The sequence below is a fragment of the Anomaloglossus baeobatrachus genome, chromosome 5, assembly GCF_048569485.1.
Source record: "Anomaloglossus baeobatrachus isolate aAnoBae1 chromosome 5, aAnoBae1.hap1, whole genome shotgun sequence".
Lineage (NCBI taxonomy): Eukaryota > Metazoa > Chordata > Amphibia > Anura > Aromobatidae > Anomaloglossus > Anomaloglossus baeobatrachus.
The window spans coordinates 275,231,844-275,246,075 of record NC_134357.1 but is presented as its reverse complement, the minus strand read 5'-3'; the positions used below and the strand labels follow the sequence as shown (position 1 = coordinate 275,246,075).

The 14,232-nt window shown below is 44.3% G+C and overlaps 1 protein-coding gene across 2 annotated transcripts in view; it reads right to left on the bottom strand.

The window, feature by feature from the left end:
• PCYT2 (phosphate cytidylyltransferase 2, ethanolamine) overlaps positions 1-14,232 on the bottom strand; it is a 74,929-nt gene that overhangs the window by 57,204 nt on the left and 3,493 nt on the right. Inside the window, exons 1-6 of one of the 2 annotated variants that reach the window (XM_075349507.1) lie at positions 14,060-14,196; positions 11,392-11,480; positions 8,345-8,506; positions 5,888-5,954; positions 5,724-5,814; positions 5,602-5,646 (exon numbers count right to left, since the gene is read on the bottom strand). In XM_075349507.1, the coding sequence (XP_075205622.1) occupies positions 5,602-5,646; positions 5,724-5,814; positions 5,888-5,954; positions 8,345-8,506; positions 11,392-11,480; positions 14,060-14,139 (534 nt within the window). In that variant the 5' untranslated portion in view covers positions 14,140-14,196. Of the gene's footprint in view, positions 1-5,601; positions 5,647-5,723; positions 5,815-5,887; positions 5,955-8,344; positions 8,507-11,391; positions 11,481-14,059; positions 14,197-14,232 lie in introns of those variants that run through there. The other variant, XM_075349508.1, reaches the window with a different exon arrangement.

The window sequence follows — 14,232 nt, the reverse complement described above, 5'->3', positions numbered from 1 at the left end:
TCAGCTAATGATTCCAACCAATTTTGCTGTCAAATAGCGCTCCTTCTCTTCTGAGCCCCGTCATGCGCCCAAACAATTACTTTCCACCACATATGAGGTATCGTCGTACTCTGGAAAAAATGCACTATAAATTTTATGGTGCATTTCTTCCTGATACCCTTGTGAAAAAAAAAGCTACCTAGTTGAAGCAAGTTTTGTGGTAAAAATTTGTTTTTTTTCTTTTCACGGCTCAACGTTATACACTTCTGTGAAGCCCCCAGGGGTTCAAAGTGCACATCAAACATCTAGAAAAAAATATTTGAGGGTTCTAGTTTCCAATATGGGGTCACTTGTGGGTGAGCTCCATTGGTTAGGCACCTCAGGGGGTCTTCAAACCCGACATGGTGTTCACTAATGAGTCCAGCTAATTTTGCGTTCAAAAATTCAAATAGCGCTCCTTCCCTTCCAAGCCCTGCCGTGCGCCCAAACAATTGATTTTTACCACATATGGGGCATCAGCGTACTCAGGAGAAAGTGCACAATAAATTGTATGATGCATTTTCTCTTTTCTCCCTTGTGAAAATGAAAATGTTATGGCTAAAGTAACATTTTTGTGTTAAAAAGTAAAATTTTCATTTTTTCCTTCCACATTGCTTTGGTTCCTTTGAAGCACCTAAAGGGTTAATAAACTTCTTGGATGTGGTTTTCAGCAGTGTGAGGGGTGCACATTTTAGAATGGGGTCACTTTTGGGTATTTTCTGTCACCTAGGTCTCTCAAAGTCACTTCAAATGTGATGTGGTCCCTAAAAAAAATTTATTTTCTAAATTTTGTTGGAAAAATGAGAAATTGCTGATGAACTTTGACCCCTTCTAACTTCCTAACGAAAAACAATTTTGTTTCGAAAATTGCACTGATGGAAAGTAGACAAGTGGGAAATTTTATTTAGTAACTATTTTGTGTGACATATCTCTCAGATTTATAAGCGTACACTTTCAACGTTTGATAATTGCAAAATTTTTAAAGTTTTTGCAAAATTTCCGAAATTTTCACAAACAAACGTAAAAATTATCGACCTAAATTTACCACTGACATGAAGTACAATATGTCACGAAAAAACAATGTCAGAATCGCCGCGATCCGTTGAAGCGTTTCAGAGTTATAACCTGTCAAAGTGACACTGGTCAGAATTGCAAAAACTGGCCCGGTCATTAGGGAGTTTTAGTGGCCGGGGGTGAAGGGGTTAAACATTGTTTGCCAGGGTGACATGATGGCGGGGGGCCGATGAGTTATCATGGCAGCGAGAGGCCCGCTCAAGGCTTTCATGGCTGTAATCTTTGTCTTCCATTTAAGTCCAACGATGAGCTGGACTTCATAGGAGAATATTAGACTGTATACTGCTATACTAGGATTACTTCTTTTTTGGGACTCATGCACCATACCACAAGATGCACCCTACGTTTACACAGCAGAAATAAAAAGGAAAAATATTTTTCCTATACTTAAAACTTACCTGGTGGAGTAAAATGGAGAGGTCATAATCATAAACTTTGATCTACTGTTAGTGTCCCTCTGCAGTGTGTATTATACACATAGCTCTGCTACATGCACATATACAGTCACGGCCGAAAGTGTGGGCACCATTGAAATTGGTCCAGAAAATGAAATACAGTGGAACCTCGCTTAACGAGTAACCCAGTTAACGAGAATTTCGCTTAACAAGCAAAGCTTTCTGTAAATTTGTAACTCTGGTTACGAGAAAGCTTTGCTGTACGAGCAAAATTCTCACCGCACACACTTCCGGTTCCATACATCCACCGCGCTCTGACCCGCACTTGCAGTCCACACAAACACACACACACACACAGTATTATGCTCACCTTACCTTCCGTTCCAACGCCGGCCTCATGGTTCTTGTAGTTCGCTGGTGCATTGAGACAATTGAGGAATCCTCGCGGCGAACTACAGGACCCAGGAGGCCGGCGGTGGAACGGAAGGTAAGGTGAGCATAATATGTGTACCTTCAGTTCCATCGCCGGCCTCCTGGGTCCTGTAGTTCACCGCTCCTGTATGTGTATTGGCATTCAGCAAGCATGGCAACGAGGCAGGAACTTCGGCTGTCAGACGCTTCTCAAAGGCAGCGTGCTGGCCAATCAGAGGCAAGCGGCTCCTGCCTTTGAAGTTCCTCCCTCGTCGTGATGGTTACCAGATACACAGCCCGTACTAGCAAACAGAAAATCCCAGCAGGCCGGCGATGGAACGGAAGGTAAGGTGAGCATAATATGTGCGTGTGCGTGCGTGTGTGTATGTATGCGTGCTTGTGTGTGTGTTTGTGCGTGTGTGGAATGGCACAATAGGGGACCAGGATGGGACATTTAACAAGTTGTGGAACGAATTGTCTGCATTGCAGTGATTTCCTATGGGAAATCTTGCTCTGCTGAACGAGTAACTTGGTTAACAAGCACAGTCCCAGAACGGATTGTTCTCGTTAATCAAGGTTCCACTGTATTTCTCCCAGAAAATTATTGCAATTACACATATTTTGTCATAAACCTGTTTATTTCCTTTGTGTGTGTTAAAAAACAAACAAAATAAAACGGAAAAGTGGACATAATTTCACACAACCCCACACATGGGCAGGACAAAATTGTTGGCACCTTTCAAAAATTGTGGGTAAACAACTTTCTTTCAAGCATATGATAGCCGTTTAAACTCACCTGTAGCAAGTAGTAGGTATGGGCAATATGAAAATCATACCAGAAACCAGATAAAAAGGGAGATGTTGACTCATCTTTGCATTGTGTGTCTGTGCTACACTAAACATGGAGAAGAGAATTGTCTGAGGACTTGAGAACCATATTAATGAAAAATATCAACAAACTCAAGGTTACAAGTAAATCTCCAGGGATCTTGATGTTCCTTTGTCCATGATGTACAACATAATCAAGACATTTACAATCCAAAGCCCTGTATTTCATCTCCCTGGATGGCAGAGAAAAACTGATGAAGGGTTGCAACGCAGGATAGTCCAGATGGTGGATAGGCAGCCTCAATCAAGCGCTAAAGAAATTCAAGCTGTCCTGCAGGCTCAGGGTGCATCAGTATCAGCGTGAATTATCCATCCACATTTGAATTAAATGAAACGCTATGCCAGAAGACCCTGGAGGACCCCACTGCTGACACAGACATAAAAAAGCTAGACTGTAGTTTGCCAAAATGTCTGTAAATAAGACAAAATCTTTCTGGGAAAGCATCTTGTGGAGAGATAGAGCTTTTTGGTAAAACACATCATTCTACTGTTTACCAAACAAATTTATATTTTTTTTGCCTAAAAATACAAAGGAAATGTGTCATCTTTAACTTTACACCTTTTCGAGATCATCTAATCTTGAACCTGACCTGCTTAACTGTTCACAATAACAGTAATTCTGACCAGGGGTGCCCAAACTTTTACAAGCCACGGTAAATCCATTGAGCACATGTGAAAAGATTTAATTTTTTGCTGTTGGTAGAAGGCGCCTTCACATATGAGAGACCTGGAGCAGTTTAGAGAAGAGTGGCCCAAAATTCCATTTGGGAGGTGCAAGAAGCTGTGGGTGGTTATAGGAAGCGATTGATTGCAGATATTTATTCCAAAGGATGTGCAACCAAATATTAAGCGGAGGTTGCCAACAGTTTTATTCAGCCCATTATTGAAGTTTTCGGAGAAATTATGTCCAATTTTTCTTGTTTTTTCAGGGGTTTTTTTTGTGTTGTTCAACTACACACAAAGGAAATAAGCGTGTACAAGAAAACATCTGTAAATGCAATGATTTTCAGGGAGAAATACTTCATTTTCTGAAACAATTTCAAGGATGCCCACACATGACTGTATACACACTTTTCTGATAAATATGCGCATATGGATTCACACAGCTCTGCTACCAGCACATATATACAAACACACACTATACAATAACACAACTTGCAGTTCTTGATCGGGACCTGAACGGACGTTGCACAACCTGAGCGGCTGAAGGACCTTCCTGCTGATTAACTCATGTAATGTGACCAGAAAATTCCTTGAAGTAATGGGGTGGAAGGTCCTTCAGCTGCTCAACTTTTGCAGCCTAAGCTCAGGTCCCAGTAAGCTTACTCTCTCTGCAGTGATCAGAGGGCAGTTCTCTCTGTAATCAGGAACGCTGTGCCCACGCTCTCCTCCATTATAGGAAGCTGCTTCTGAACTATAGGACACACACACACACACACTTTTAAGTGAGTATTTCTCGGTAAAGAATACACACATATACGCACGCCAGAACAGACATTTTTCTTCTGTTGCACTCACCCTCAATAAATGCCAGAACAGCCAGTTTCTATTCTTACACTCCCCCTCAAAAACTGCCAGAACAGCCACTTTCTATTCTTACATTCACCCTCAAAAAATGCCAGTACAGCCACTTTTCTATTCTTACACTCCCCCTCAAAAACTGCCAGAACAGCCACTTTCTATTCTTACACTCCCCCTCAAAAACTGCCAGAACAGCCACTTTTCTATTCTTACACTCACCCTCAAAAAATGCCAGAAGAGACATTTTTCTATTGTTAAGGGGGTACCGATATCGCTAGCGTGCGTTCCCCGCCCCCATCGTTTGTGCGACACGGGCATAACGCTGTCCATCGCGCACACAATCGCGCTCCCCTGTCACACGCACTTACCAGCCCTGCAACGTCGCTCTGGCCGGCAATCTGCCTCCTTTCTAAGGAGGCGGGTCGTTCAGCGTCACAGCTACGTCACACGGCAGCTGTCCAATAGAAGCAGAGGGGCGGAGATGAGTGGGACGTAACATCCCGCCCACCTCCTTCCTTCTGCATTGGCGGTGGAGGCAGGTAAGGAGATGTTCCTGGCTCCTGCGGTGTCACACACAGCGATGTGTGCTGCCGCAGGAACGAGGAACAACATCGCTAATGAGAGGTAAATGATTTTTTGTTTTAGGACGACCTCTCCGCGGCAAACGATTTTGACCGCTTTTGCGATCGTTTTAGGTCGCACATAAGTGTCACACACTGCGATATCGTTAATGACGCCGGATGTGCGTCACAAACACAGTGACCCCAACGATAATTCATTAACGATATCGTAGCGTGTAAAGCCCCCTTTACACTTTCTCTCAAAAAATGCTATTAAAAGCAAGATGTCACATGTACCCCAAAATAATATCAATAAATACTACAGCTCAGAGCACATAAAAACAAACCCTCATAGACCTCCATCAACAGAAAAACAAAACAGGTTTCAGGATACAAATAATAACCAATGAAAACTACATATATGAGGTATATACACATACAACCGCAGAACATTTTTTTTTCTTTTCTACCACTTCAATCAATTTCTTTTCCCGTTTTTCAGTTCATTACATGGTAAAATGAACGGTGTTAATCAAAACTACAAGTGGCCAGCAAAAAACCCCCCAAAAAAACAAAATATCATCATCATTTGGCTATGGGAATGGAAAGAAAAAAAAAATGATTCTGGAAGAAGATGGGGGAACAAAAGCAAATAACATAAAATTGTTAGGGTTCAAGATAGCCAAGTGAGCAGTGACTACAATGACTTCTCTACATGACATGGCATTACTCACCTTACCAAAGTTGTCCTGGTGGCGCTTATAGTCTTGAGTAGCTTCCTGCAGAAGGACAGGGACACTGCTTAGAATACAGAACAAGGAGCAGTAGTAAAGTCACGAGACGCTCACGGCCATACATTGCTCACTACACTGTGATGGGCCTTCGTCATCAGTAGCATCCGTCCCACCAGGTCAGTCGTGGACACTCCCTGCGTGCGCTGGCATTCCCTGCAATGAGACCCCATGGTGACACATTCACCACAGACACATCCTCCTCAGCACCGATGACCCATCTACTGACCTGTATCTTCCAGCATTCTTCACCTCTTCATACGTATCCTTCCCATCTACCGTCAGGGTGATATCATCTGCACAGAGGGGAGAAAAAGGTTGTGTATAGTGGAGAAGACAAAAAATAAATCTCTTACATTGGTAAATAGATACAGAGGGAGCCGGCAGTAAATGGTGGGTTAATAAGGAGCACCTGCTGTACATTTATTTTTGGACTTAAAGGGGTTGTCCAGCTTTAAGGACAATTTCTTTTAAAAATAAAAAAATATATTGTTGCAATTGGGTTTTATTTAAAATTGTGGACCTGCTTTTTACAGGTCCTTTGTTTCCTGCACATTTCAAGGGAACCTGTCAGGTGTAATATGCACCCAGCACCACGAGCAGTTCTGGGTGTATATTGCTAATCCCTGCCTGACCGACCCTGTATACACTAGTATAGATAAAAGGATCTTCAGAAAAAAGATTTCTAATGATCCTTTATGGCATGCTAATGAGCGCTGGGACTAGTCCCAAGGGTGTTGCTTCCTTTGCTAGTCGCCCCTATAAACACATTCCTGTGGGTATGCTATCATGCTAATGAATGTGCAGCATCACAGGATGATGTCACTCACCTCTCCGCTGCCATGGCGTCTGACGCTGAATTTCGGCTCAGGGCGCATGACCCCGGAGTTTCGGTCACACGCACTACTTCAGTTTGAAGCCAGGATACGTATACCCGGCTTCAGAGTGCGCATGACCAAAACTCCGTGGTCATGCGCCCTGAGCCGAAATGCAGCGTCAGGCTGCAGAGAGGTGACTGAGGTCATCCTGTGACGCTGCACATTCATTAGGAGGATAGTACATCCCTGTGGGCGTCCTAACATGCTAATGGAGCCAACTAGCCAAGGGAAAAAACGCCCTCCCTGGCCTCATTAGCATATAATTAGAAATCCTTTTTTTCTAAGGATCTCTATCTATGTTAGTGTATACAAGGACGGTCAGGCAGGGATTAGCAATATACACCTAGAACTGCTCATGGTACTGGATGCATATTGGACCTGACAGGGTCCCTTTAAACCCAGATCATTCTCAATGATGTGGAGCTAGCTACCTAAAAAAATCATAAGAACAAAGACGAGAATGGAGAGCACCCAAGAAATCAGGTCGTTATGTACAGAATTTAAAGTCCTCAACAAAAAAAAAAAAAAAAAGGGGGTTTTATTCATTTTCTTCCAAAAAACAAAACTTTTAAAAAAAAATCTTTGTATTAATATAACTGTAGGAAGGGCTTGTTATTAGCGGGACGAATTGTAGTTTTGAAAGACTCCATTCATTTTATCATATAATGCATAGACATTCTAGTTGGGTGAAATGCTGGAAAAGAAAAATATGCAAGTTAGCCATGGTTTGAGTTTTGTTTCTACAGCGTGGATTATGCGGTAAACATTACCTAGCAATATCATTCACGTTTGTACTTCAGAGTTGAAACATTTCTTGGTTCCCCATTTTCTGAGACCTGTAACTTGTATATTTTTCCAGCCATGTAACTGCAAGGGTTTTTTTTTTTTTTAAATAACATTTTGGAGTATGACACTTCTGTAGCTTTATATTATATTTTAAGGGGTTAAAGAGCATTAAAAAGGTTTTAAAAAAAAAAGAATGCTGTGTGACATTTTATCTTTTTCAAAATGCACCTCGTTCTTTGTATGGCGATTTTCCTCTACGTTTCTATACAGGAAACATTTTAAAAACAAATGGTAAAAAGGGGGTTGTCCAACAGTGATTAGAGGGAACCTGTCAGCAGGATTTTGCTATGTAATCTGGGAAAAGCATGTTTTAGGGGCAGAGATCCTGATTTCAGGGATTTATCACTTACTGGCTGCTTGTTTTAGTTTCAATAAAATCAGTGTTTTATCAGATTATCATTAAAGGACTAGTTGTCTAGTGCAAAGTAGTCTTCCTGCACTGTATAACTCCGCCCCCCACAACTATTGGCAGCTTTCTTACTATGCAAAGTGTACAAAGTAAGCTGCCAATCAGCAGTGGGGGCGGAGTTATACTCAGCATTCAGAGCACTGCTAGAGCTGCAGCAGATAAAACAGTGATTTTATCAAAACTGCAGCAAACAACCAAGTGATACATTGCTAGAATCAATCTCTGTCCCCACATAATTCTACTCTGTAATGTGACTTATTTCATGTAAACGCTGCAGCCGATCAGATTGGCTGAAGTCTTCACTTTTCTATCAGAGCACAATAGTGAAGGCTGCAGTCATGTGACATCATGAATAATAATAATAATAATATCATGCAGCCACTGTGTATAGCAGCGCCGTCATCTTAGGAGAGGTGCCAGTCCAGCAAATTATACTTTATGTGGAAGACTACCCTTATAGTACTGTTTGTTTCTCATCCAATTACAGACCGGATAGGCCCTCTTGCAAAGTCTCCAGTTCAGGGATAGACCCATTATATCTTAATATACTCACTTCCGTGGACGCAGAAGTCGCAGTTATACTGGTCCAGTGTTTCCAGGGTGGTAACATAGGGAGCTGCAGGTACAATCTCATCCACCCACTTAATGGCTCGCACCATCTTGTAGCGTTCCTCCTGTGTGAAGACTGGCGGGCCCTTGTGACGGGATATTTCCTCTAAATGGAAAAAAGAGACATTATACGGTAATATCAGTCCTCATGATCAAAAAGGAGACTTATCCAGCCAGTCTCCTTCCTTCACTCACATCCATGGATAATAGACGTGGCCAGAGGGAGCACATTGTAACATCACAAGGAAGACCAGCTTATCTAAGATATGCTAAGGAGCCTAGCCCACACTCAGACGTCTCTCTATGCCAGAGGAGGTTTAGTGCGCCTAGGCCTCTCGTTACCAAGTGACAATGATCAGCAAGACGATGATATAGCCAGGGGTGTAAGATGTGCAGAATTACACCACCATGACCGTGCCTCTCCAACCACAAACTTAATAAGGGTTACATAGTTACATAGTTACTAAGGTTGAAAAAAGACCTAGGTCCATCTAGTTCAACCTTCCTCCACCAGTTCTACATTTGGTCACAGTCATTTATAACCAACAATGTTGTGTGTACTGAGGAAATCATCCAGCCCTGATATAAAAGCTGGTATAGTATCTGCCATTACTACCTCTTGTGGTCGGCATTCCACAGTCTGACTGCTCTAACTGTAAAGAACCCTTTCCTATTTAGCTGCCGGAATCGCTTTTCTTCAACTCCCAGTGAGTGCCCCCTGGTCCTTAGTATTGTCTTTGGAAGAAATAAGTCATGTGCCAGTCCTTTATATTGACCACTCATGTATTTATACGTATGAATGAGATCTCCTCTGAGATGTCTTTTTTCAAAGCTAAACATATCTAACTTTTTCAACCTGTCATCATATGGGAGGCCTCCATTCCTTGTAGTAGTCTAGTTAGCCGCCTTTGAACTGACTCTAACTTCTGAATGTCCTTTTTAAAATGTGGAGCCCAAAACTGGATCCCATATTCCAGATGTGGCCTTACAAGTGATTTATAGAGGGGTAACAATACGTTGGGATCACGGGATCTAATCTCTCTTTTTATACACCCTAGAATCTTGTTTGCTTTAGCAGCTGCTGCCTGACATTGAGTGCTGCTGCTCAGCTTATTTGTAATGAGAATACCCAAGTCCTTCTCCTGTTCTGTAGTCCCGAGCTTACTTTCATTTAATGTATACGCAAGGGTTGTCCATCTTTGGGGTCAAACATGTGATTCTTCCATAAATCCATGTATTTTTGGCTAAAAATCATCTTTGTAATTGGGTTTCATTAGAAATGTTGCACCATTTGACTTCTACAGCTTCTGAGTTACATTGTCTAGTGCTGTTTGCAGAGCGGGCTAACTGAGGATCAATCAGTGAGCGCATTCCAATGTTTGTAACTTTTTTTTTTTTTTACAGCTTCTCTCAACTGATTTCTGACCACAATAAAGTCAAATGTGCGGCAACATTTTTATGTGTGCGTGCAATGGTGTACATGCTTACAACAAAATAAAGACTAAACCCTCTTAAATTGGGTATATAGATACTTTAATGTTACGGCACATCACTAGGAGATGCCAGAACATTATGATTAGTTTGGGGACGACCTTGGGGACATCCTGATAAGGCTGCTTTCACACATCCGGTTTTTGCAGTGCGGCTCAATCCGGCTCAAAAACCTATAATAATAATAATTTTATTCATTTATATAGCGCTATTAATTCCACAGCGCTTTACATGCATCACACATGCTGTCCCCATTGGGGCTCACAATCTAGAGTCCCTATCTGTATGTCTTTGGAGTGTGGGAGGAAACCGGAGACCCCGGAGGAAACGCACGCAAACACGGGGAGAACATACAAACTCCTTGCAGATAGTGTCCTTGGTGGGACTAGAACCCAGGACCCCAGCGCTGCAAGACTGCAGTGCTAACCACTGAGCCACCGTGCCACCCAATGCAACGGATGCGGCGAAAAAACGGATCCGTTGCATAAGTTTTTCCATGCGGCCCGGATGTGACTTGATACTGAGCATGCGCAGTTCAAAAAACCGCATCCGGTGTCCATAGGCATGCATTGTAAATTGCGCCGAATCCGGCTTTTTCGCCGCACAAAAAAACGTGCCAGGCAACGTTCCATCTGGCCACCACATGGGCTAAATATGCCGCATCCGGCAAAAAACGGACGCAACGCAAGCCATGCGGCACAATATGGCGGTAATGCAAGTCTATGCGGAAAAAACGCAACCGGCGGCAAAAAAAAAACAAAACAAAAAACGGGTGCGTTTTTTCTGCAAAGCGCCGGATTGTGCCGCTCAGCAAAAACCAGATGTGTGAAAGCAGCCTAAGGCAGATACCCCATCATTAACTAACTGCATGACCTAGCAACGTGGGACAACACATCTATCCTACCCCATCGGCCTCTGATCTACCAGTCATTGGGGTCAGGACGTTCACGCTAACAATCACACATGCATAGCCCGATGGGGGGGCAATGGCGGCCCTACAAATTAGCAGCATGTACATGAGATTTCAGAAATGTCATTCTGATTAGATTGACTGCATTCTCACATTCTTCACTTCCATTACATCAATAAATAAATCAAGTGCATTAGTAACATTCATGCCGTCATGCCATTTGGCTGCACATTGACAAATCCTGACAGTGTGCTCCATACACACTGTCAAGATTCTGCACGGCTTGCCAGTTTTATATTATCATATTGGACTAGAATGCTTTTTATCTTCTTCTTTCAATAGAACATTAAAAGGCAGGCAAAGTTGGTAGTCAGCATGCAGGGACCATGTATGCAAGTCACATATGAACAATCGTGTGACAAATGCTAAAGCTGGCAAGCAGAAAGGATTCCTGACAGTGGGCATGATGCACACTGTCAGGATTGGGCATTATGCAGTCATACGAAGTACAGTTGGTGAATCTGGGAAAAACATTGAATCCCCCCACATATGGGAGAAAGTCAAACTGTGGGGCGTATGTTATCACTTACCATCTGTGTGCACTCCGGCAATCAGGTAATCCCCCATAGCCCGGGCCTGGCGCAGTTGGTTGGAATGTCCATAATGTACCATGTCATAGCTGGGCAACAAAATAGAGAATCTTAACCATTTATCCTCCAAACAATTCCAGCTAATCTACAAATAGAAGGAAAAAGCACTGACACATTCAGGACAGTAGACTGGAGCCATAGACCGAAAATAAGTGCACAATACCTTACCATCCCCCCTCCCCCATATGGAGGAAAAGGGCTGAATACACATGGTAGACGCTCCGCACATTAGGCTCAGGCTGTCTTCCGCAGGGATGTATGGGCAGATGCCAACCTGCTGCACCGCCCTCCGATGCCCTTAGGGAATGCATTAGTGCAGGCAGACAAGTAATTCTCACAAATATGTGGCATTAGACCTTATTTATAGACCCTAAACCTCCAGCCATAATTACAGAGCTGGAAACGTGTGCGGAGTACACCCTGCGGGAGATGCTGCCAGGCTGTAATTATCCTCACAGTACTAGGGCCATGGATCTGGGGCGGACGGCTCCGGTGTTTATTACTATACATTTCTTCATAGTGCCCCAACATACAACGTGCAGCCTCCGAGTGTCAGGAGCCCGGTAGTAACCAGATCGGAAGCCCTGGTCCAGGACTGCCCAATGGGGAGAGAGAACCATGGCCACTTTTTACATAGGAATATATTGCGGGCCATCACTTATACCAATCATTGGACTCTTTCTTCTGAGCACCAAAAATAATAAATATGGTATCACCTCAAGAAAAGGACCATCATCCATGGGGGCTCAATAGTCACATGCCCTATAGGTTATCTGACTGACCCTATACACTCTGGAAATGCTACACTGCTCCAGATCACTATGTCCTGTACTTTTATATCGCCAACATATGCTGCGGCGCAGTACAGCCTGTAATGACGTGTTGAGTGTCTGATAATCCCCTCCCGCTCTCCGGAGGAAGGTTCTGCATTCCTATACAGGTAGTGAGATCACCCGAGGCATGGACGGTGTCACATTACCCAGCTGGCACTGATCAGGTGACAGCCGCCAATACACACCTTGGAACCTCACAGACAGCCCCCTATGGGGCTTGTGTAATGCTGTGGTCAGGTTACGGGGGATTAGCAGTACCCATTTACCAGGAAATCTGCCACAGACACAACACTGCCATCAGCAATCTGTAATCAGGCTCATAGGTCACCACAGCCCACACTCCGCACAATAAAGACTTGCTTGCCCTTCCTGGAGGACGGGTCTTCAGCTTCAGATGCTGACATTCTTCTGGAAACAGCACAAGGAAGACTAAGGAACCGCACCAAGAACGCGGATAACGGAGCCAGCGATGAGAGGCAGGATTCATCATGTCCTGTACGGTTATATCGCCAACATATTCTGTGGTGATGTATAGACTGTAATGGACATATGTAATTTACGATAATCCTCTTATAGGGATTGCTCCAAGAACGCAGATAAGAGCCAGGAATGAGGCTTCCAGGATTCATTACGTCATGTACTGTTATATCGCCAACATATTCTGCGGTGATGTATAGACTGTAATGGACACGTGTCATTTCCGATAATCCCAAGAACGCTGATAGCAGAGCCAGGGATGAGAGGCAGGATTCATCATGTCCTGTACTGTTATATCGCCAACATATTCTGCAGCGCTGTATAGATTGTAATGGACATGTGTAATTTACGATAATCCCAAGAACGCTGATAACGGAGTCAGGGATGAGAGGCTTCCAGGATTCATTACGTCATGTACTGTTATATCGCCAACATATTCTGCGGTGATGTATAGACTGTAATGGACACGTGTCATTTCCGATAATCCCAAGAACGCTGACAGCAGAGCCAGGGATGAGAGGCAGGATTCATCATGTCCTGTACTGTTATATCGCCAACATATTCTGCAGCGCTGTATAGATTGTAATGGACATGTGTAATTTACGATAATCCCCAGAACGCTGATAACGGAGTCAGGGATGAGAGGCTTCCAGGATTCCTCCTGGGTGTCCGCTCCCATGACAAGCTTATCTGTACAGACAGTACAGGGAGAGGCACAAAGTCCACCATGACGGGACACGTCGTACCTGGACCACAGGGCATCAGATAACAGATTAATAAACTGTCATCAGGGTGCAAGGCCCGGGCTGGTACTGTGGGACTGCAATCCTGGCAGCAGCTAGCTACAGCCTCTAGGTCTCCCCATAGAAATGGCAGCTCATATCATGCGTTCCCCGCTCCTGATGCTGTACATCTGCCATTTCCTTGCTAAAGGTTTGCCATTAAGCCCCCGCCAGATCTTAGGGTGGGCTCACTTGGGAGCAGCCAGAGGGGCCATGTAAAGCCTGGCACTGCCACCACACACCGGGGAATCACAGACTGCAGAATGTATGGGGCCAGATACAGGCGCACAGCACTCTGGGCACCTTCCATTCCCTGACAACAAGCAGACATACTATAAGGCTGTATCAGTGTTGTCAGCCCTGGGGGAGGCGCATGATCCTCCCTTTCAGCCCGTCTCCCCGGGAGCAGCACGTGATGGCCCCGGTACAGTGGCAGCTCAGCGCCGGAGCAGACCGCCCTGCTGGCAATGGTCGCCGTGCCGCAGACACGCAGTGATCCCCCGTGCCCGCTCTCACCAGCCATCGCACCACACCCGCACGGTCCTCCGGGACAGGCTCTGCTCCGGGGCGGGGTCGCCGTGTCCGTTCCGAATCATCTTGGGACTATAACGAAGTGTCAAGCAGCCGGAAACGTCCCACAAGCCGCGGTCACCTCCCCGGAAGTGACGTCACCGCATGCCCGCTCCCAT